General features: G+C 44.2%; 1 protein-coding gene across 1 annotated transcript in view; it reads right to left on the bottom strand.

Moving 5' to 3' along the window:
* Positions 1–20370, bottom strand: part of LOC138754147 (netrin receptor UNC5D-like) — a 483772-nt gene extending 463402 nt beyond the window's left edge. Inside the window, exon 1 of the mRNA XM_069918008.1 lies at positions 20119–20370. Coding sequence (XP_069774109.1) covers positions 20119–20194 — 76 coding nt within the window. The 5' untranslated portion in view covers positions 20195–20370. The remainder of the gene's footprint in view (positions 1–20118) is intronic.
* Between the last annotated feature and the right edge of the window lie 1274 nt (positions 20371–21644).

Raw genomic sequence — 21644 nt, 5'->3', positions numbered from 1 at the left:
CTTTGTGACGCAAGGTGAACTGAAGTGGGCCTAGGTCCTTCCCAAGATGGGAGTTTCCGCAGCATCTCCAACCAAATGTGAGACTGAACGACGAATGCATTTAGCACATTTATTGATGACCAATAAATCCTAAAAAAAAAACCCAGTTGCCAATATGTTGACATACATATACCATTTAATAAGCTGAACAACTTCTGATACATTAAGACGCACAGCAGAAACCCAAAAGTCATTGATTAAATATCGCAATGGATAAAACTTGCAGAAAAATTAGGATTTATTTTTAAAATGTTTAAATTTAGACATATCACCATAACAGGCCTTTTCAGCCCATGAGTCCATTCCACCCAATTAACCTACAACGCCCAGTACATTTTTGAAAGCTGGGAGGAACCTGGAGCAGGCAGAGGAAGCCCACACAGACACGGGAAGAACATACAAACTCCTTTAGAAACAGCTCCTGATTTGAACCCGTCACTGGCGCGTTACATGCCGCCCATAAAATAAGGGCTTGAGGAAACCATAAACCATAACAAGAATGTGCAGGGAATGGAGAGAGATGAGCATCAAGTGCAAGCAGCAAAGATTTAATTCAGTTTGCCACCATGTTCAGGGATACATCGCGGGCTGAAGTGTCTGTTCCTTTGCTGTACCGTTCGATGTTCTACTTCCACTTCCTCTGCATGGAAAGATCAACCTCCACAGCTGCTGACTAGAAATACACCTTTCAGCACAAGACACTAAAACACAAATGACTCCAGCAACCATTACACCAGAACCTAATAATTAGTAGCCAGAACCGTGATGTTTCTTCCAGGCTGTTCCTTTGACGTTAAGCCACTTAAGCAACAGTCAGGAAAATTAATAAATTTTCAATCCTCAGTCAACAACCAGCTCAAAACAAACTGATTAAAACATGTCCTCCATTTTAATTTTTTTTAAATATAAATCTCTTCTGATAATCTCAATTACTGAAGAATGTGGAAAAATAAAACCAAAAACATTTTTTGGATGAAAAAAAAATCAAACCAAACATTCATTTTGTCAAAACAGCTATATCCCATGCATAAATTTAGCTCTCCCTCAGAGAGACAATGAATCCAAATCAAGGTAGTCTGAATAAAGAAGGGACCAGTAAATAGAAGGATTCACTGGAAGAGGGGTGGATGAATTAGATGGAGGGAGGCATAAATAAGAACAGTGCAGCAAGGTCCTCTGGCCCACAGTAGCTGTGCTGAACATGACGCCATAGAACACTACAGCACAGAAAACAGCACACCCTTCTAGAACATGTTGAAATATCATTCCGCTAGCCCTTCAGACCTTTCCCATCCATATATCTATCCAATTTATTCTTAAAATTCATGAGTGAGCCCACATTTACCATGTCAGAAAGCAGTTTGTTCCACACTCCCACCACTCTTTGAATGAAAAAGTTCCCCCATATTTCCCCTAAACCTTTCCGCTTTCACCCTAAAACCATATCCTCTCGCACTTATCTCTCCTAATCTAAGTGGAAAGAGCCTACTCACATTTACTCTGTCCATACCCCTCAATTTTGTAAACCTCAATCAAATCTCCCCTCATTCTTCAATGATTTAATATTTCCCTGTAACTCAACTCCTAAAGACCCAGCAATATCCTAGTAAATCTTCTCTGCACTCTTTCAATCTTAGTGACTTCCTTCCAGCAGTTAGGTGACCAGAACTGCACACAATACTCCAAATTTGGCCTCACTAATGTCTCATACAACTTCTACATAACATCCCAACTCCTATACTTAATGCATTGATTTATGAAGGCCAAGATGCCAAAGGCTTTCTTTACTACCCTGTTAACCTGTGATGCCACTTTCAGGAAATTATTAATCTGTATTCCCAGATCTCTTTTCTCCTCCACACTCCTCAGTGCACTACCATTTACTGTGCATGTCCTACCTTGGTTTGTCCTTCCATAATTCAACCCCTCACACTTTTTTGTCTGTATTAAATTCCATCTGCCATATTTTGCCCCATTTTCCAGTTGGTACAGATCCCTCTCTCAGTCTTCTTCGCTGTCCACAATGCCTCCAATCTTAGTGCCATCAACAAACTACTAATCCAATTTACCACATTATCACCCACATCGTTGAAATAGTCAACAAACAACAATGGTCCCAGTACTGATCCCTGAGGCAACACCACTAGTTTCAGGCCTCCAGTCTGAGAAGCAATCATCCACTAGCACTCTCTGTCTTCTCCCATTCAGCCAACTTCAAATCCCATTTACAACCTCTCCATGGATACCTAGTGTTTGAACCTTCTGAACTAACCTCCATGTGGGGTCTTGTCAAAGGCTTTACTAAAGTCCATGTAGACAACATCCACAGGCTTTCCTTCATCCACTTAAACATGGCCTACCACACACAAAGCCATGCTGACTCTCCTTAATAAGCCCTTGACTGTCCAGATACTTGCATATCCGATCTCTTAGAACACCTTTTAATAATTCACCTACTACTGACGTCAGGCTCACCGACCTGTAATTTCCTTGTACTAAAAGTCTTTTGCCTGTGCATGATCCATAATCCCTCCATTCCCCACATATTTATAAATTGACCAGTTAAACCCAATCCCGCTACTACACCTGGCATCCCATTTCAAGGCATCTACTCCCTTTGGGGTAAATAAATCTTGTCCCACACATTTCCTTTCAATGATTCCCCCAGCCCCCACTCACCTTAAATGTAAGCTCTCGACTAATCCTTAAAACTCCTCGGCTCTGTCAACTGAACAGCATAGAATTCCATCATAGAACATCACAGCACAGTGCAGGCCCTTCAGCCTTCGATGTTGTGCCAATCTACATATCCGTACCAAAGAAAAAGTATTAAACCCTCCCTATCTCGTAACCCTCTAACTTTTCTTCCATCCATGTACCTATCTAAGAGTCTCTTAAATGGCCCTAATGTTTTAGCCTCAACCACCAATCCTAGCAAGGCATTCTAGGCACTCACAAGTGTTTTTAAAAAAAACTTACCCTTGATGTCACTCTTAAACTTTCCTCAGTGCCCAAGACCATATTTTTAAAAATTTAGACAGGCCTTGGAATGCCACCCAATTGACCTACAACCCCCATATGTTGGTTATTTCTAAATTTAGACCAGTGGCTTTCAAACTGCCCCCTAAATTCACCTTCCACCTTAGGTAGTCCCTATGTCATAAGAGCTCTGTAAGGAATTACTTAAAGTGGTATACGAGAGGGAAGGGAAGGTTGAGAACCACGGCTCTAGACCTAATTGTTACTGAAATATTTTGCTTGAGAAAAATTGTCATTGGCCCATTTCCTTTGGAGTGATGAAACCGTGCACATAACGAGTCAATTGGGGACAATTGAAACAGCGTTTTTCAAACTTTTTCTTTCCACCCACATGCCACCTTAAGCAATCCCTTACTAATCACAGAGCCCCCCACCTATGGTAGAGGGATTTTTTAAGGTGGTATGTGAGTTTAGGGGGCAGTTTGAAAACCACTGATTTAGACATACAACATGGTAACATGCCATTTTGGTCCACAAGTCCGTGCTGCTCAATATATACCCAATTAACCTACAAGCCCCATTACATTTTGAACGGTGAGAAGAAACTGGAGTCCCCAGGGAAACCCCACATAGTCACTGGGAGAATGTACAAACTCCTTACAGACAGTGCAGGATTCACACCTCAGTCCTGACTGCTAGCACTAAAGGGGTTGCGCTAACCACTAAGCCAATCGTGCCGCCTAAGGTACCTGTCTTTGCTGCATCAAGTATCCTGTTTGACCTGCTCAGTTTCTCCAGCATTGTGTTTTTACTTCAACCACAGTGTCTACAGACCTCCGTGTTTTACCCCTGACCTACAAACAAAGTACACTTTGAAGGGTGGGAGGAAACCAGAGCCCCCGGAGGAACACACTCAGATGCAGGGAGTGAATACAAAACCCTTACAGACTGTGCCAGATATAATCCCCGATTGCTGGTGTCGTAACAGCATTGTGCAAAACTGTTACATCAACTGTGCCTTCCCTCATATTTGTATATTTTTTAAAAACTCCACCAAACTGTTGGAGGAACACAGTAGGTCAGTTAGCATCCATGGAGGGAAATGAACAGCTGACATATGGACTGCAGAATATTCAGTTCTGGAGTTGTATGGAGACACGTACGATGGGCTAAAAGGCCATTCTGACCACCAAGCACCCATTTTGGACCCATTCTTACTCCAAAACCTTTCAACCTTCCCATCAAATTTCCCCATCAGATTCTGCCTCTCGTTTACAAATTAGGAGCCATTTTCAGTCACAAAAATTATTTTTTAAAAAGATATAGCATGGAAACAGACTCTTCTGACCCACAAATGTTGTTGTCCTTCGTAGTCGAAGATGCACATGGCTTCAAAGTCAAATGGGAGATTGGTGGCCATGGGTCCGGAGGTGACTGGTGAGACCAATCCAGGTCCTGAAGGCTCGCTTACCTTTGGGACACAAGTTGATGGGCGCTGTTCGGGCCTTGTGCACAGCAATCTTTCATTGCGCCTCGACGATGACCCACAAATCCATGCCACACAAATGCACCGATTAACCTACAAACCTTGGATGCTTTTGGAGAGTGGGAAGATACCAATCTTCCTGAAGGAAACTCATGCAGATAAGGGGAGAATGTACAAACTTTTCACAGACAGCACTAGATTCAAACTTGGATCGCTGGCGCTGTTACAACGTTGCGCTAACCACTAAACTCAGAATCTATTTAGTGACGTGAACAGATCACAAAATTCATTACTTTGTGGCAGCGTCACAATGTAAACATTAAAAAAGCTTACAAAATAAATAAAAATATTTATTTATTTATAACTGTGGTGCACAGACATTATGGTGGTGAGCACAGTGCTGTTACAGCACCAACGATCGGGACCAAGGTTCTCCTCATGTCTACGTGGGTTTTCCTTGGGTGCTCGGTTTCCTCCAACTCCTCAAAACGTCCCAGGGTCTGTAGGTCAACTGGGCAGCATGGGCCTGATACTGGGCTGTAAGTCTAAATTAAAAAATAAATAGTGCACAAAGAAAAGCATCAAAGTGAGGCAGTGTTCATTGTTCATTCAGGAATGGCAGAGGCGAGGAAGCCGTCCTTGTGCCGCTAAGTGTTCATTTTCAAGCTCCTGTTCCTCCTTCCAGACCGTAGCAATGTCAAGAGGGCATGGCCTGGGTGGTGGGGGTCCTTGAGGATAGAGGGTGCTTTCTCAAGACACCACCTCTTGTCCTTGATGGAGTGACGATGGGTGCCTTTGATGCCACAGGCCGAGTTTACAACCCTCTGGAGTTTTTTTTCTTGTCCTGAGCATTGGCGCCTCCATATCAGACAGTGATAAAACCAGCCAGAAGGCTCTCCATGGGACACATGCAACCATGCCACTAACCTTGCCATTAACCTACCACACTGCACATCTTTGGGACATGGGAAGCAAGCTGGAGGAAACTCATGCAGCCACTTGGAGAGTGTGCAAACTCTGCACAGAGCTGTGGTAGTCAGGATTGAAGCCAGGACTCTGGAACAGCTCCAGAAATCCACCAAGGTGTTGCCCATTATACATAATGCATACCAAACATGGAATAGCCTTGACAAATGCAGCACCTTTAAGGTGCCCGATCTTATTCTTATCAAGATAGCTTTTAAAAACCAGCAGTGAACCATTCACTATTTCTTAATAAATTCATTATTCCATTAAGCGAATGTGCCAACTACAACCTTGCGCCCAAGAAAATCAAGCTTAAATGTGACAAGGAAACTCTCCTCGGGTTCTGTGGCTTCTGAGGGCGATGGAAGATGTACAATTTACCTCAATCCCACCCACATTAAAAAGGTCAAAATACCAGAGGGAGAGGGAAGGTTTGGTGCCATAAAAACCAGCGGTGAGATAACGTAGGGGCAGCTGATAAGTTAGCAATAACTGCATCACAGCAGGCAGTCACTGTGGGAGCGGCAATTATTTATGCTGCCCCCTGCTCCTTCCCAGCCCCCGGCACCTCACCATTTCATTCAGGCACCATGCTTTCCACTCACACCTTGATGCAGGGGCTCAGGCCCAAAATGTTGGTTACCCTTTTACTTCCTGTTGACTGAAGTGGGCAAGGCTACCAGTCGCCACCACGTCAGCCTTCCACAGGAACTCTGTCAAGAGTGTCCTGGCTGGCCGCATCACAGAGTGGTACGGTTACTGCAGAGAAAAGGATCGGAGGTCAATGCACAGGACCTTAAGAGTGGCAGAGAGGATCACTGGAGTTTCCTTCACCACCCCCCCCCCCCCCCCCACAACTCCCATTATTGACATAAACTACAGGAATTGTTGTCTGAAGAGAGCATGCACAATCATTGAAGCCTAATCACCCTGCACCTTTAAGCATTTTGAAGGATATGAGGGGTCCCATCAGGAAAGAGATCCAGGAGGATCAGAGCCAGCACCACCAGGCTGAGGAACAGCTTCTTCCCAGGGGCAGGGAGAACACTGAACGGCCAAAGGAGCTGCTCGCACTCACCGTCCGAGACTCTGGTATTCACGATATCTGGTGGTGGGTCTGCATGTTTTGCACCGAGGACCGGAGAAGTCAGTTTCGTCGGGTTGTACTTACATTACAGCCAGACGACAATAAATTTGATGCCGTGTGACCTGCTGGGTTTCTCTAGCACCTTTGTGCATTGCAAAGTATTTCTTCCTTTTTGATTGGAAAATTCAGGCTCATTTAAGTGGAAGTCACTGCTCTAATGAAAATAGTAAAGAACTATAGATAATATTGTCCTGGGTAAACTTGTACCTCTCACTTTGTTCGCTTTAGATCAGTCACAGTGTTTGAGCTACCGAAAGAAAATGGACACACATGCCAAGAGCACTTCAGTTTATACAAATCTTTACTACAAATTCTAAAGCTGATATCAAACTACAATATGCAAGCCCTTCCCAATTAGACTCATCAATGCCTGGACTGGTCCCAACTGCCGAGGCGGGGCAACGACCGCACACTTGTAGTAAGTTGCCGGGGCGCCAGTCGGTAGCAGCTTCTCCACCTCCCCCAACTGGGATGTTGGCTGGACTCTAGGAGTTCTTCTTGCTTAGAGATGTTGCCACCTCTCGGAGAGTCTCAAACTTCAGCAGCGGGTCCACGGCTTATATTACCCAAAAACTGCTTACTCAAGAACCTATTCCAAGCACAGTAAGAAAGATAAGCGAGCAAGCTAGCATACCTAGGCTTCTATCAAATAATGTAATCTTCAGCTCATCAGTTTGAATACAATGGTTTATTTTGTGTCAAGGCTAGGCCTCTGACAGTCTGTGAGCAAAACATTGCGTCAAGGCTAGGCCTCTGACAGTCTGTGAACAAAACATTGCGTCAAGGCTAGGCCTCTGACAGTCTGTGAGCAAAACATTGCGTCAAGGCTAGGCCTCTGACAGTCTGTGAGCAAAACATTGCATCAAGGATAGGCCTCTGACAGTCTGTGACCAAAACAAGCAGGAAGATTAAATGTTCTTGGTACACAGATGTCCTTTTGTCAGATAACTGCATCTCTGGGCCCCATGGTGGAATTTAGCTTATGTCTGCTGATTCTTAAAAACAAGCAGGTTCTCAGCCTTGCAGAAGCAAAAAACATGGTTTAAAGCTAAAGCAAAGTTTAAATCCTCCAGTACAAATATGAATGATGATGGCTGCAGCAGACAGATTTACCATCAAGGATAAGAGGGTGAGAAAAGTGTGGGGGAAAATAAGAGCCTATAATGAGCTGACAAGAGCACATCTGCTGATTTATTTACACGAGTGTCATATACAATAATGCACACTAAATAAATATAAACCTAATAATACTCCACTTCAATGTTTTAACACTCGATTAGTGCTTGACTAACAGTCGACCGACATCCCAGACCACAGTCGGAGCCGAACCACCAGCACATTTGTCTCGGTGGGGATGAATATAATCACACCCTTGAGATATCAAAACCACAATATTTCCCAATTTTACAGAAGGCAATTGCACGCAGCAGGTGGCAAAATAAAAGATGCAGCAAATTATAGAACGAAGAGAAAAATACAGAGAGTTCTCAGCAGGGCAGGAACATCAGTGCAATGAAGAAAACAGAATCAATAGAGTAAATTTCTTCCTTCGTCAAACACTGCAAATGTTGGCAGCATTTGAATGCTGCACTTTGCTGAGATTAGGCTCCACAAGATTCCGTAGAATGACATTTGAATGTCGGGCACTGGACGTAGCTTCAACCAAGGGTAAATTTCTAAACCATATGGTTTGGAAATATTAATGATTAAGGCTCATTACATTCGTAGAGCATCTAATTCCAACCCCCCACCCCCCAAGAGTCTAGTGTGCCACCACATCAGGTAGCCATTGAGTATGTGTAGGAGGGACAGCATCCTTCCATCTTATAAGTATATCTCTTCTGGCAATAAGGAGGATAAAAACAACTACATGGGATTGTAGCCCAGACACCTTTAAATCAGATGACTTATTTATTCCAAGTGTATGGGGTCCTTTCTCTAATTATTTTCAGAATTTATAAGATTATTAAATCCCATTTTATGGTTTGACTGTCCTTTCTTTCATGCATTAATGGAACACATATATAAATAAATAAAACATATTAAATATATAAATTTCACAAGGGTGAGATTATTAGAATAATTTTTGTTTATATACATTGTTTTTTTTCCTCTCATCGGTTGTTTAAAGTGATTTGTCAATACACGTTTAGTTTGTTGGATATATATTCTTGTTATTACCCATGTATGTGCACACACATATACACATTAAAAAATAAAAATATTGAAAAGAGTAAATATTAATCATGGTCCTTCCTTCATGGAGGCTGATTGATAAGCTTGTCTAATACTCCTTTCAGGTTTCTGTACTCAGTCTATTTTGCATTTTCTTTGACACACTGTGCAAGCAGCCACGACTATGGTGCACACTGTTCAAAGACAACACTCCACTGTCCAGTGACCTACCCAGAATTATTACCAAATGAAATCAGAGTAATGTATATGAAATGCAATACATGAAAGTACACAAGTTTATTGTCATCCGATTATATAAGGACAATCTGACAAAACAGTGTTCTCTAGTCCTCAATGCAGAACACACAGACACACAACCAGATGTAACACCTACAGACAAACAATACATATGCAGGACAGGTACTTCATCTATACCAATAAATAAATATTCTTTTGTACATACAAGAGTCTTGGATGGTTAGTGTGAGCAGATCCTTTGGGCGTTCAGCGTTCTCACTGCCTGTGGATAGACACTGTTCCTCAGCCTGGTGGTGCTGGCTCGGATACACCTGTATCTCTTTCCCGAAGGGAGCAGCCGAAAGATACTTTGTGTGGGGTGGAAAGGGTCAATGATTTTGCGCACCCTCTTCAGACAATGATCCCGGTAGATCATGTCGATGTGAAGCGGGGGGGTGGTGGGAGGGAGACTCTGGTGATCCTCTCTGACGGTCCTGTGCATTGACTTCCGATCCACTTCTCTGCAGCAACTGTACTACACTGTGATGCAGCCGGCCTGGACATTCAAGAGAGAGCTCCTGTAGGTTGACATAATGGTGGCCAGTAGCCTTGCCTACTCCATTCTTCTCAGGAGGTGTGCCTTCCTGACAAGTGAGGAGATGTGTGTCCATAATAGGTCACTAGTTATGAGATTTCCAAGGAATTTGGTGCTCTCCACTCTCTCTACTAGAGTTGTTGATATGTAGAGGAGGGTGGTCAGTCTTGGTCCTCCTGAAGTCCACCACCATCATCTTCTTCATGTTGAGACTCAGCAGGACACGCAGCATCCAAAGGAAGCAAAGTGTAGTCAATGTTAAGGCCTGAGCCCTTCGTCAAAGTCAGGGCAAATAGGAGGCAGGTGTCTGAATAAAAAGGAGGGGGGAATGAGAGGAGGGAGGGAGGGATAGGAGGATGAGTAAAACCAAGAAGTAATAGTTGGGTATAGTTTGGAGGGTAGAAGAGAAAACAAGCTGAGAAATAATAGGGGAGGGGATTGCTCTCTGAATGGAAAGAGAATGGAGTGAGGAACTGGAGGAAAGGAGACAGAGAAAGACTCAGCAGACGGGTTTAAATGAAAACTGGAGAAATCGATATTAATGCTATCTGATTGGTGACTGCCCAGATTAAGTACACTGGACAACAATTTTTCCACAAAGGTTTGATTCCCAAAATAAAAATTGGGGATTACGATAGACAACTTCAAGATGAACGCAAAGATAATTTCAGATTTGCTGTATCATGTAGGAAGTTGGAGAAACATTCATTTAACTTTATGGAATTTAGCATGTTTAATCACATAATGATGCTTACCCACGGTGTTAGTCCATTGCACATCAAATTCGAGGAGCCCAGGGTTTGTCTTGGTCACCAATTTTACAACCGAAGTAGAGCTCATAGGCTTTCTTATTAAGTGCAGTCATTCTGCATCTTTGAGCCTTGAGCACATACTCACCACAAATGTAACAGAATGTATCGCAGCTGTTGCAACATTGATGAGACATTTTAGCTGTATTTAATCTTCCTGAAGACAATAAATGCAATTGTTAAGTACACTCACTATGCTATTGCCTGAAGAACATGTACATCAACATGTGTTCAATCTATATCAATGTAATGCACAACATCTGTACACGCGAGCTGCTTTTATAGCCTGCCTGCATCTATCCTGACAAAGCCTGCCAAGGCCGAAGACACATTTGCAGAGCACCTGCAATGAGTGCATGCCCAGACATGCTTGGACTGACCAAAACAGGTTTCTTTGTGGGTAATGCACTAGTAGACTTAAAATATGACAGGAAATCACAAAAATAGGTTATATCTAAATAAACTGTACATGATGGGAACATTTTCAGAAAATTTTCATTATCACCAGCCCAAAATCCAAAATACACTCAAAAGTGTGCGACACAAGGTGCAACTCCTCCTATTTGCAGGTAGCCTCAGTTTGGCAACGCACAAGGCCATGGATAGATAGGTCGATGTGGGAGTGGAGCACAGAATTGAAATGGGTTGCCACTGGGAGGTCCCCATTATTGTAAAGGACAGAGTGAAGATGCTCCAAGAAATGATTTCCCAGTCTGCATCTCGTCTCTCTGAGTTAGAGGAGGCACAACAGGAGAACCAGATGCAAGTCGATGATCTCTGCAGGTTCACAGGTGTTGCTTCACCGGGAAGGATTTTTTGGGCCACAAATGGTGGGGAGGGAAGAGGTGTGGGCGCAAGTGGAGCATTTCTACAGGGGTAGGTAGCAAGGGAGCAGTTAGTGAGAAGGGATGAGTGCACGAGGGAGCCCTTAAGGGAGCCTATCTGGAAAGCAGAGAAGTTGTACCTGGTGGTGGGATGTTGGATGCAAAGGCTAGTGGGGTGGTCGGTAAAGACAAATGGAATCCTGTCTTTATTGCATCTTGGTTCAGAATGGGCCAGGACAGATCTGCAGGAAATAGAAGAGATGCAGTCAAGGGCTCCATTGATGGCAGTAGAGGGGAAGCCAAGTTTTTTGAAGGAGGAGGACATATCTGATGATCAAACATGGAAGACCTCATCCTGGGAGCAGATGTGATAGAGGAATTGAAAGAAGGGGACAGAATCCTTTCAGGAACAAGTTGTGGAGGTGTAGTCAAGGAAATTGTGAGTTAGTAAGGTCTGTAGTAAATATCTGAAGGGAGTTTGTCTTCTGAGATGGAGACAGAAAAAGCAAGAGAATATTGCCAGAGATGAACCAAGTGAATTGGAAGTCAGGGTGAAAGTTGGCAGCAAAGTGGATGAAGTTGATGAGCTCTTTCTTCATGGGAGCAGGAGGCAGAACCAATGTTGTTGTCAATGTAATGGAGGAAGAGTTGAGGTGCCTTGCCTGTATAGGCTGGGAGTATGGATTGCTCCACATAGCCACAAAAAGCCAGGCATAGCTGGGACCCATGCAGGTACCCAAGTCTACCCCTGTAGAAATGCTACACCTTTTCCCTGTGATAGTACAGATTCTATCATCAATGTGTTTATGTACATATGTACAGATGGTAGTGTAGGATGACTGTGATTGGCTGAGAGTGTAGCCACACCTACTGGCAGGTCTTAAAGGATTGCTCCTAGCCAGACCAGGTCATTCTGGATTGGTTGACCTACTTGTGATATGCTCCAGTCTTTTAGTTAATAAAAGCCTTGGTTTGGATCAACAAGTCTTTGGTTCTTTCGACACACATTACACTCCCTCACCACCATTCAGAGCCCAAACAATCCTTCCCAGTGAAGCGACACCTACGAATCTGCAGAGGTCATCTACTTGCATCTGGTTCTTAATTTGACTTGGAGAAAGTGGGGTGAGCCGAAGGAGAAGTTGTGGAGGGCAAGGACAAGTTCTGTCAGCTGGAAATGGAGGTGATTGGTTAAGTCTGCTGTTGAGAAAGAAACAAAGGGCTTTGAGACCTTCAGTGTGTGGGATGGAGGCGTATAGAGATTGTTCAAGTTTAGACAGACAGCACGGTAACAGGCCATTTCGGCCCATGAGCCCATGCTGCCCAATTACACTCAATTGACCTACAACCCCCCTCTGTTTTCGGAGGGTGAGAGGAAACCAGAGCCCCCAGGGAAAATCCAGATATGGAGAGAATGTACAAACTCCTGACAGACAGAGCCAGATTCGAAACCCAGTCCCGATTGCTATGCTAACCATGCTGCCCATTCAAATTTATTTATCATTTGATTGTACCATTGCAACCTGATGAAACTGTATTCTTCAGTCCACAGTGCAAATACACATACAGACAGGTACAGTACATATATTTCAAATAAATATTATTAATAAATCGGGGTGTCTTGGAGAGTTGTTTTAGCAGTTCAGTGATGACCGTAATAAGAGAGGTCATCCAGGAATCTGTTGAAGTGATGGACAGCATGTGAGGCATCATGGATGTACTTGTGGTGAATCTGTGTCATGCTGTCAGCCTTTTGATGTGCTTAGTCCGCTTTTCTGACATTGGATGTGTATCATCTCTACCACTAAAGACACTCCCTTTGGGTATAACTGTGTATGCACCCATTATCATACCACTAGTTTCTGCTAATAAAAGCCAGTATTCCTGGTTAACTGCACAGCCTTTGTCTTCTTCGTTAACTGGCACTTCAGTACTGTAGATCAGAAGAGACTGGACCAGGTGGACAAAATGGCATCACGGTAAGATGCTGCCAGCTGGTTGCGGCAGGAGAACGCAGAAATGGTGGGGCTACTGGGGACATTGGGCTTGTGTGCTCATGAAGGAGCTCTGCTGATTACATTAAAAACACAACCAGTTTACTCGAGGAAAGAAAACTTGGACAACTTCTCCGACTGGATGGCAAAGGAGTAGAGGAATACAGGCCTAAAATGGCTGGCATGGACAAGATGGGCCAACCCTTTACTCCACGATTCCATTAAGGGCAGTTCATTTCTTCAGCCAAAGCTGGAGGATGTTATCTACATAAAATCCACCTGAGCCACAATGTGTATTGAAGGTGCCAGCTATAATTGACAGGGAAATTGCCCAATTATTTTCTCCAAATCCTGAAACTCTTGACCAAATAGCATTATTCTTCATCAGAAGAATTCAGCAATTCACCACCCCAGCTCCTTCTAAAGGGCAACAACTATTGGCCTTGCCACTAATACCCAAAATGGCATTGTTTCCAGATCCTGTCTCTCTCTGAAGGCAGGCCATTAGATTGCAGTGAGAGCTGAATGCCCACTCCTCAAATGGCACCTTGATGCAGACAAGATCTTTCAGCGTCACCCAGGATGATGCCGCTTGCCATTGGGATGACCCTCAAAGTGTCTCCTTATCCCTGCTTTGTAAGAGATGCCCCAGTCAGAGACTAACTGAGCACTGGATAATAATGGCAGCAGCATGGTTAGTTGTGCCAAGCATGCGCCAGTGGCTGGGGTTCAAATTTAAATTGTAAATTACAGGAATTACCTGATTAAAGTGAACTTTACATAATTAAGGACTACAAAACTGATTGTTTTCAAATTACTTTACATTTTGCACTGTCTTTTGTCTTGTAAACTGCTTATTCTTAATGCTGGTGTGTTAGTTAGGCATTGCAAGAGTGAGTCTCAAGCCACCGGAAAACTGGCTTATCCCAGCAGGTGCTTTCAAGCTGCCGGGTAAAATGGGGTTAACTGGGCAATTTGCCCAGTTAGCGCCCCACTCACAAGGCAGCTTGAAAGGATCTGACCCAGTCAGCGTGCTCCTAAATCAACTGGGTCTCTTCTGAGGTAGTCAGGGAACCCAGTTAAACTTACCCAGGTCTCATCCATTGGCAGCTTGAAAACAAAAATGGTCGACCTGATTAGTCCAGACACATCAGCACTTGCGTGCATGTGTCACCAGGTAACGTGATGGTGCCAAGTTCAAATGTAGAGGAGGAACTCAGCAGTTCAGGTCAGGAAAGAGGATATCATAATGTGGTTTAAATCTGCTTCCCAGGAAGAGCAAGGTTAAAATCATTTACTTCATTTTATCCGTCACTCACTGCGCCATTGCGGGGGCAGGATTCCCCCTTAAATTGCTGGATTGGTGATTTAATGGGGCAATCCACCTGCCCCCTCCCCCCACCCCACACAGGTGCATCTTTGACCCATTAAACACACCTGGGTCCAAGGAGGGGCAGTTTAAAAGTGTATAGCATTTACCAATCCCCACTGTTGCTGGATACCAGGGGGTTTTATTGTATTGACAATGGGCAGCCATTCAGTCTTTTAAACCCACACTATGTTCAACCTATGCCTACAGCATGCAGCTTCAGTCCCCTTGCTCACCTCTCTGCTTCTCCCCCTCCCCCAATCGCTAGACCCTTCACTTTTCACATTTATAAGGATATCACTTCAATCGCTTTCTGCAGCAGAACGTTCCAAAGAGACACCACCCGCAGAGAGAAACAACTTCCCCTCACTTCAATCTTAAATGGCTGAACCCATAACTTCAGACGGTGATCCCTGGGTCTGAACGGTCATCAGGAAAAGCATTTTAAATGTATCCATCAAATTATACCTGGTTCTTCTGCAAGTGGTTTAACAGATCAATTCTAACATATGTTTTCTATTTAAAAAAAACCCTCTTGTTCTTCCAAATTGTCATGAAAATGAACCCGATTTTGGCTCATTTTAACTTCATTCATCACTGCCATTCCCATGCACTCTCTCCATAGTAAATCATTCCAGAGACAATGAGATCAAAACTTCACACTATACTTGAGGTGCCGTCTCACCACAGCCCCGTACGATTGCAGCATGACAACCTAGCTCCTCCTGCTGTGAGGACCAACATCACAGTGGCCTTGCCAATCACCTGCTATACCAGGACATCCAGGTTCTCTTCCTTTCCCAACTTATTGCCAACCCAATCATAAAATGCCTTCCTATCGAAGCCACACATTTCATCAACGTAATACTACATTAAAAAAAAAATCTGTATTCCACAGTTTGTTCACATTTCTTTATTTGTCTACATGCGTGTCGAGCCCAGTTTTTTTTGGTACTACCAAGAAGTGGTCAGTCTGCCTCGACCGCAGAATCTCAGTGCTGTACGTGATGTACTCTGACACTAAATCAAAAATCTACCCATTCCTCAACCCATTCAAATTGCACTGGAATATTTTTGCATTCTCCTCACAGCTAACCCCCTACCCAGCTTTGTCTCATCGACAGATCAGAATTTATTGTCATGAATAAGTCACAAAATTTGTTGTTTTTGCAGCAACATCACAGGGCAAACATTCACGTAAGCCACCTTACAACAATAAATAAAATGTGTACAAAAAGCCAGTGTCTATGATTCAGTGATTAGGAATGCAATTTTGAAAATTACATTTAGAACCATAGAACATTATGGCACAGAAACAGGCCCCTTTGGGCCTTCTAGTCTGTGCCTAGTCCCACTGACCTGCACCCAGTCCATAGCCTTCCATACACCTCCCATCCATGTCCATAACCTACTCATCTAAATCATTAGCGTTGCAGTTAATAGTGGGGGAGGGGGGGGGAAGAGATCAGGCTTTGAACCCCACTTTTAGGCTCTCTGCAAAAGACCTGCTTATTTCTGTTCTCTATTTCTTGTCAATCAACCAGTTCTCTATCCATGCCTGAGTTTACCCCCTAATCCCATGGCAGTAAATTCTGCATGCTGATCTCTTACCATGGGTGGCACAGTTGACGTACCGCAATGTCTTTACAGCGCTGAATGTAATGACTTTGTATGTTCTCTTCATGTCTGCGAGGGTTTCCTCCCACCGTTCAAAACATACTGGGGGCATAGGTTAATGGGGTGCAAATTGAGCGGCATGGACTTTTGAGCTGAAATGGCCTGTTACCGTGCTTGCTGTTTAAACATTAAATCCACACTACAAGTTAGAATTCCGACCAGGAACTCCTTTCCCAAGTCCAGAGCTTCCATAGTACTGAAGGCAATATTGGTTGATGCAGGGTCTCGACAAGAAACTTCGACTTTTCCTTTGCCTCCACAGCTGATGCCTGACCCCCTGAGGGGCTAGCCTTTTGCTCATCGCTCCATCAATTTCGCCTGACAACTGAAGAGCCGAACATGTATGATTTTTCTACACAATCTCAACTTCAAGGAGACGAATTTGCATTTGAACAGCACCTTTATTGTAATAAAATCAAACAAGACATTTCACAGGAGCATTATCAAAGAAACAATCAACACTGAGGCGCACAAGAAGAACACAGAGCAGATGATGAAATGCTTGCTTGTAGAGATAGTTCTTAAAAGGAAGGCTCAGTGGGTCCCCAGCAGTGAAGGAATTAAATACTGGAAGTGTGTTGGAGGCTGGAAAGCCACTGAAATCTCTACAGGGATTGAGGGACTGGAGGAGCTTGAAGAGATCAAGGCCGGGAATGAATCTGGCAACGAACAAATTAAGCAGGATTGCGCGGGGTTGAGAAAGAGGCATGTCAAGTTGGCAGAACTCAAGACAACTGCTCCATTCATTAATGGCAACATTAACAACATAATCATGTGTTTCTCTTGGCACAACAATGATTCCGTCAAGAACATCCCCATTAGCTTCTCTTGTTACCTGCAGGAAGAGACCATCAGCATTATTTATGAGATTCACTGCTAGAATTCCTGTGGTGATGGCCACCTACAAGTTTGAAGTATCTGCCCAGTTAAAGGAACTAGAGCAACAATGAAGTAGAGTAGGTAGATTGTGAAAAAGTGATCCAATCAGGAAAATAAGGGTATTGTGCCAAATATACATGTAAAATGTGATGCACACTGCAAAAGATTTTCATTATGCAAGATAAATAGTGCACCTCAAGGGAAGATGTTGTTCAGTAATGGAATGGATGATGGATAAGCAATGGGTCTCCAGAGCCAGTCTTACATTTGCTACTCTGACAGCCATTCCAAAAAGCACTGCATGAAGGTTTAAAAAAAAAGTACTGGATAACTGCAGCATTGCTTTCTGTGAACACTCAACTCCTTCAACATTGATCTCCAGACTCAAAAGTGAACGATGCAAATTGGCAGCAATCAAAACTGGAACTCGCAACAGAGTTAGATGTGGCCCTGAGCATCCCCAAGCAGTTATCTTCCTCCTTGGTAGCTTTTCCATCCCATTGCAATTATTGTGTGGACTGGTGAGGCGTTGGAGCTGGGTACAGCGACCAAATGAAAGAGACGCACACGTCATCTCCCCACGAGATCAGGATTAAAAAAGTCATGGAAGCAGCTTTGCTTTTGCGGAACTAATTTTAATTAAATCTTCATTAATCCTACACTGTATGCTTGGCATCTCAGCAGGAAAAAAACAATACTTTAACAGTGCATTTGTCAAACCTGCGTCGTGAATACAGAAAAGGGAACAAGAAGGAAGTTACTGAGAGGGAAGGGCAGATGCTAGGGAGGATGTGTCAGTAAATCGATAAAGTAAATTATAGCAATTTTGGATCAGCCTGGCAAATTCTATGCATCTGCATACTCGCACATTAACCATGCTAAAATGGTGATGTTCAATGCTGCCAGCAATTTGTTTTAACTTAACTGTTATCCAATTCCAGCTAAATGCTCAATCACAGCTGTGCTGTGCATGCAAATTTCAACTTGCTCGTCTTCAGTCACCACCACCTCCCCCCCCCACCACCAAAAAATTCCCTCCAACAACTTAAAAACGGATGTAACAAATAAAGCCTCAATTTTGCACACCCCCAACACTTCCCAATAGCTTGGGACGAAAGTCCAGTTAAATGACAAACCAGGACTTTTTGCTGTGCATCCACGACGTAACAGATATGCTCCAAAAAGAACAATTTTGAAATCACACACACTCCAAGCAGTTGTCCACTCTACATCTATTGCAATGACTCTGGGAAACAGAGTGCTGGAAGTATTGGCTCTCTGACAGTTACCGGCCATTATTTCAATGAAAGACATCAGCTACAATGAACAAAACAATTGAAATAACCCAGAGGACTTTTAATGAATGTTTGTATGCCCTTTGACCTATTAAAAAACTCCTTTTTTAAAAGAAAAGGACACTACCAAGGGGGCACAATGGATTCAATTAGCAATCCGATTGGCGACTAGCCTGTTGATAGAATCTTAACCCTTTTCTGGGGGCTGCGGGGGGCTTACAATCGTCCTTCAGAAGGTCAGAATGATGGATTTGCATTTGAGGTTTTGCAAGCTAGTGCAATGCCCAGGGCTGCCAGGAGGAGGCACACCTGGACAGGGATGAAAATCAATCAACCTGATCTGGATTAACAAACCCAAACCAGATCCAATTTTCTTATTGCACATGAAAAATAAAATACAGCACGTTGCGGTTATATCACGTTAGAATAACTATTTTATAGAGTAACTATTGAAGTCCTTGCTTTGAAATCATTAAATTGCATCTGCTCAGAGGAGCTGCCCACATTAAGATTAGCAGCTTCGTTTCCAAACACTCATGCTTTTTAAAGCCCCATCCCTCACCCCGGGCTGATTAAAATGTACAACATTTCCCGTGTTCTCTTCCCCCCTCCAAGAAGGGGATTCTTTCCCCGGATCTATGGTCAGCCAACATAAAAAAAGAAACACACCAGTGATATTGAGTCCATGGAGGGAAGGTTACCAGCAGTGATTAAGGCATGTCAAGCGTTGGGAACGTTTGGAAGCAACACTTTTAAAAAAGTTGATTGGAAATACGTTGCCAAATTCTGCATGAAGTCCCCGTTGTCTGCCATAAGTGGGATGCATTTTTTTAAACTCGTTGTTTTACGGAGGTGAATGCACCTGTGCTCCAACTGTTCAGGTGCAAGCCAGTCCCCTTCAACGCCGCTCACCTTGGCGCTGTGTGGAAGAAGGAACTTGCAGCCAAATCCCCCGTCAAGTCTCCACCGTTTATATTTGCTTTCCTCTCGCGTGTGCCCCCCAATCCCAATAAGTAACCTGGGCTACAGGTGCTCCGTGGGCTCTGGAAGGGGGTGAGAACCCACTGCGGCCAATTCTGGACCAGAGAACGAGAGAACAAATCAAGACCGGGCTACTTTTCGATCAAACTGGGGGGCTCATGACTTTTACTGAGTTGCACAACTTTGGACAAGTTGACTGGTCCCCCTCTCAAGGGGGTCTGGCTCTGCGGACGGCCGGCGAGCCCCCTTGGCCACAGTGCGAGGGGGAGGGGGCGAAGAGAGCAGTTTCTCACAGTTCTCGGTCATTGTGTGTCATTGATTGAAAAATCGATGCGGTGTCCAGCAGTCAGACACCACGCCGGAGTGAAAAGCAGACCTCTGCTCATTGGCATTCGTGTCCCAACCAAGAGTAATTTTATTTTAAAACCCTCACAGGTACAAAATAAATTAAAACGCCTGAAAGCATGCAGATTTTTTTTTTGCAACTTGATTTTGGCTTCAATGGCCAAGCAAGAGTGGGAAAGTAAAGTGATAAGGACGCAGATGTCACGAGTGACAGGCTGAGATCGTGACCGAACTTGACAGGACAGCGGCTGACAGTGTCAAAGCGACGGCTCAATGCAACCCCAGCAAGTGACAAGAAGACCCAATGCATTGCACCCTTACCCTTCTCCTCTCGACTCATGGCGCAGAGCGCCAGTGATAGCAGCAAGCAGCAGAACCTCGGCAGCAGCCTCCTCATGGCCCCTTCTCTTGCCCGCACGCCAGCCGGGAAGAAGTTCTTCGCAAACCCTGCGGCTGCTTTAACTCTAACGATCGCGACTCATCTCGGGTCCGGCGGCGAGACGGCTGCGCGGCAGCGGGTCCTTTCACACCGCGCTCGCAAGCCCTCCCCGCACACCTGACTCCGGCTCGGGGCGAGCACGATCCAGGACTCCTTTTGCAACCTGCTGCGCTTCACCTAACCTGCTGGGAGCCCAGGAGGCGATGATCGACAGCAGCACCCGCCAACCGGCGTCGGGGTGGAATGGCCAATGGACCAATGAGAACGCCGGGGCGGACGCATGCCTGCCTCTCCCCTGACAGGCTAGGTTGAGACGTGAGCTGGCTTCTCTGCAACATTTGAGACTGCTGGGAAGAGAGAGAGGGAGTGAAGGAGGGAGAAAATGCAGCCGGAGGCATCCCTGTTGATCAGGATCAAAGTGAGAGCATGCAATAAATTACCCGGGAGAAGGAGGGAGTGGGGAAATAGTTGAAAGGCGCAAATCTTGCCCAGCAACCTTGCAGGGTTGCAGCCCAGAATGAACCTCTGATCACCCACAGAGGGGCTCTCCCGATGAAATATATAACAGGATGCTGTGCTTATTTAGCAATCAACAGTATTGCAAAGCAACACAGCGCCAGCATACAAACATCGCCAATGTTAACAGTTGGAGCTCAGGCTGTCTGGACGAAAGTTTGTGCTTCTGAGTGCAAAAATCTCGGACTGAAGTGCTTGACCCCGAGTCTCCCAGCCAGAGGCAAAACGCAAGAGGGATGCTGTCAGAACGAGGGAAAACAGTGGCCTTTATTGGTGGCAAATCAGATTCTATGGGGGGGGGGGGGGCTTAGATTTAGATTTTTAGATTCACATCATTCTTATTATACCAGCCAAAGAAGTAAATATATACATCACAGTAAAACGAGCAATTAAAACCAACAAAAATACTATTCTCCAACGAACTGTTAAAAAGTAACTGATTGAATATAGACCATGAGTTCAGTGTTCAACATAGTCACAGCTTCGTGAAAAATGTACAATTTGAGATATTACACCTTAAAAATGGGAATGAATGAGGTGTTTGCTGCTTGAGATCTCATTTTTTTCGGGCCAGCCTCCAACTGGACACAGTGGGTTTATTCAAATGGTACCGTTACAAATGTCAAGTCGCGTTTGTTTGTCATAACCATGGCAGAGAAAACGAGATCGCGTTTCTCCGGACCGTGGAGCTGGTTATTTACATGGTTAAATCACATCAGAAACTTTTTATTTTAATGAATAACATGGTAGAACCACTTAATCCCCAAGTCCAGTTCAACATGACAATTTTGGATTTGTAATTAATGCCCAGTGACAGTTTGGCCCAGGCACACCTGAGTCAGAAGATAGGATGATCAATCAACTTGCTCAAGCTGCTTTGTTGGAAGGCTGT

The sequence above is a fragment of the Narcine bancroftii genome, chromosome 2, assembly GCF_036971445.1.
Source record: "Narcine bancroftii isolate sNarBan1 chromosome 2, sNarBan1.hap1, whole genome shotgun sequence".
Lineage (NCBI taxonomy): Eukaryota > Metazoa > Chordata > Chondrichthyes > Torpediniformes > Narcinidae > Narcine > Narcine bancroftii.
The sequence above is the reverse complement of the archived record's forward strand: the minus strand, read 5'-3'. Positions and strand labels throughout refer to the sequence as shown.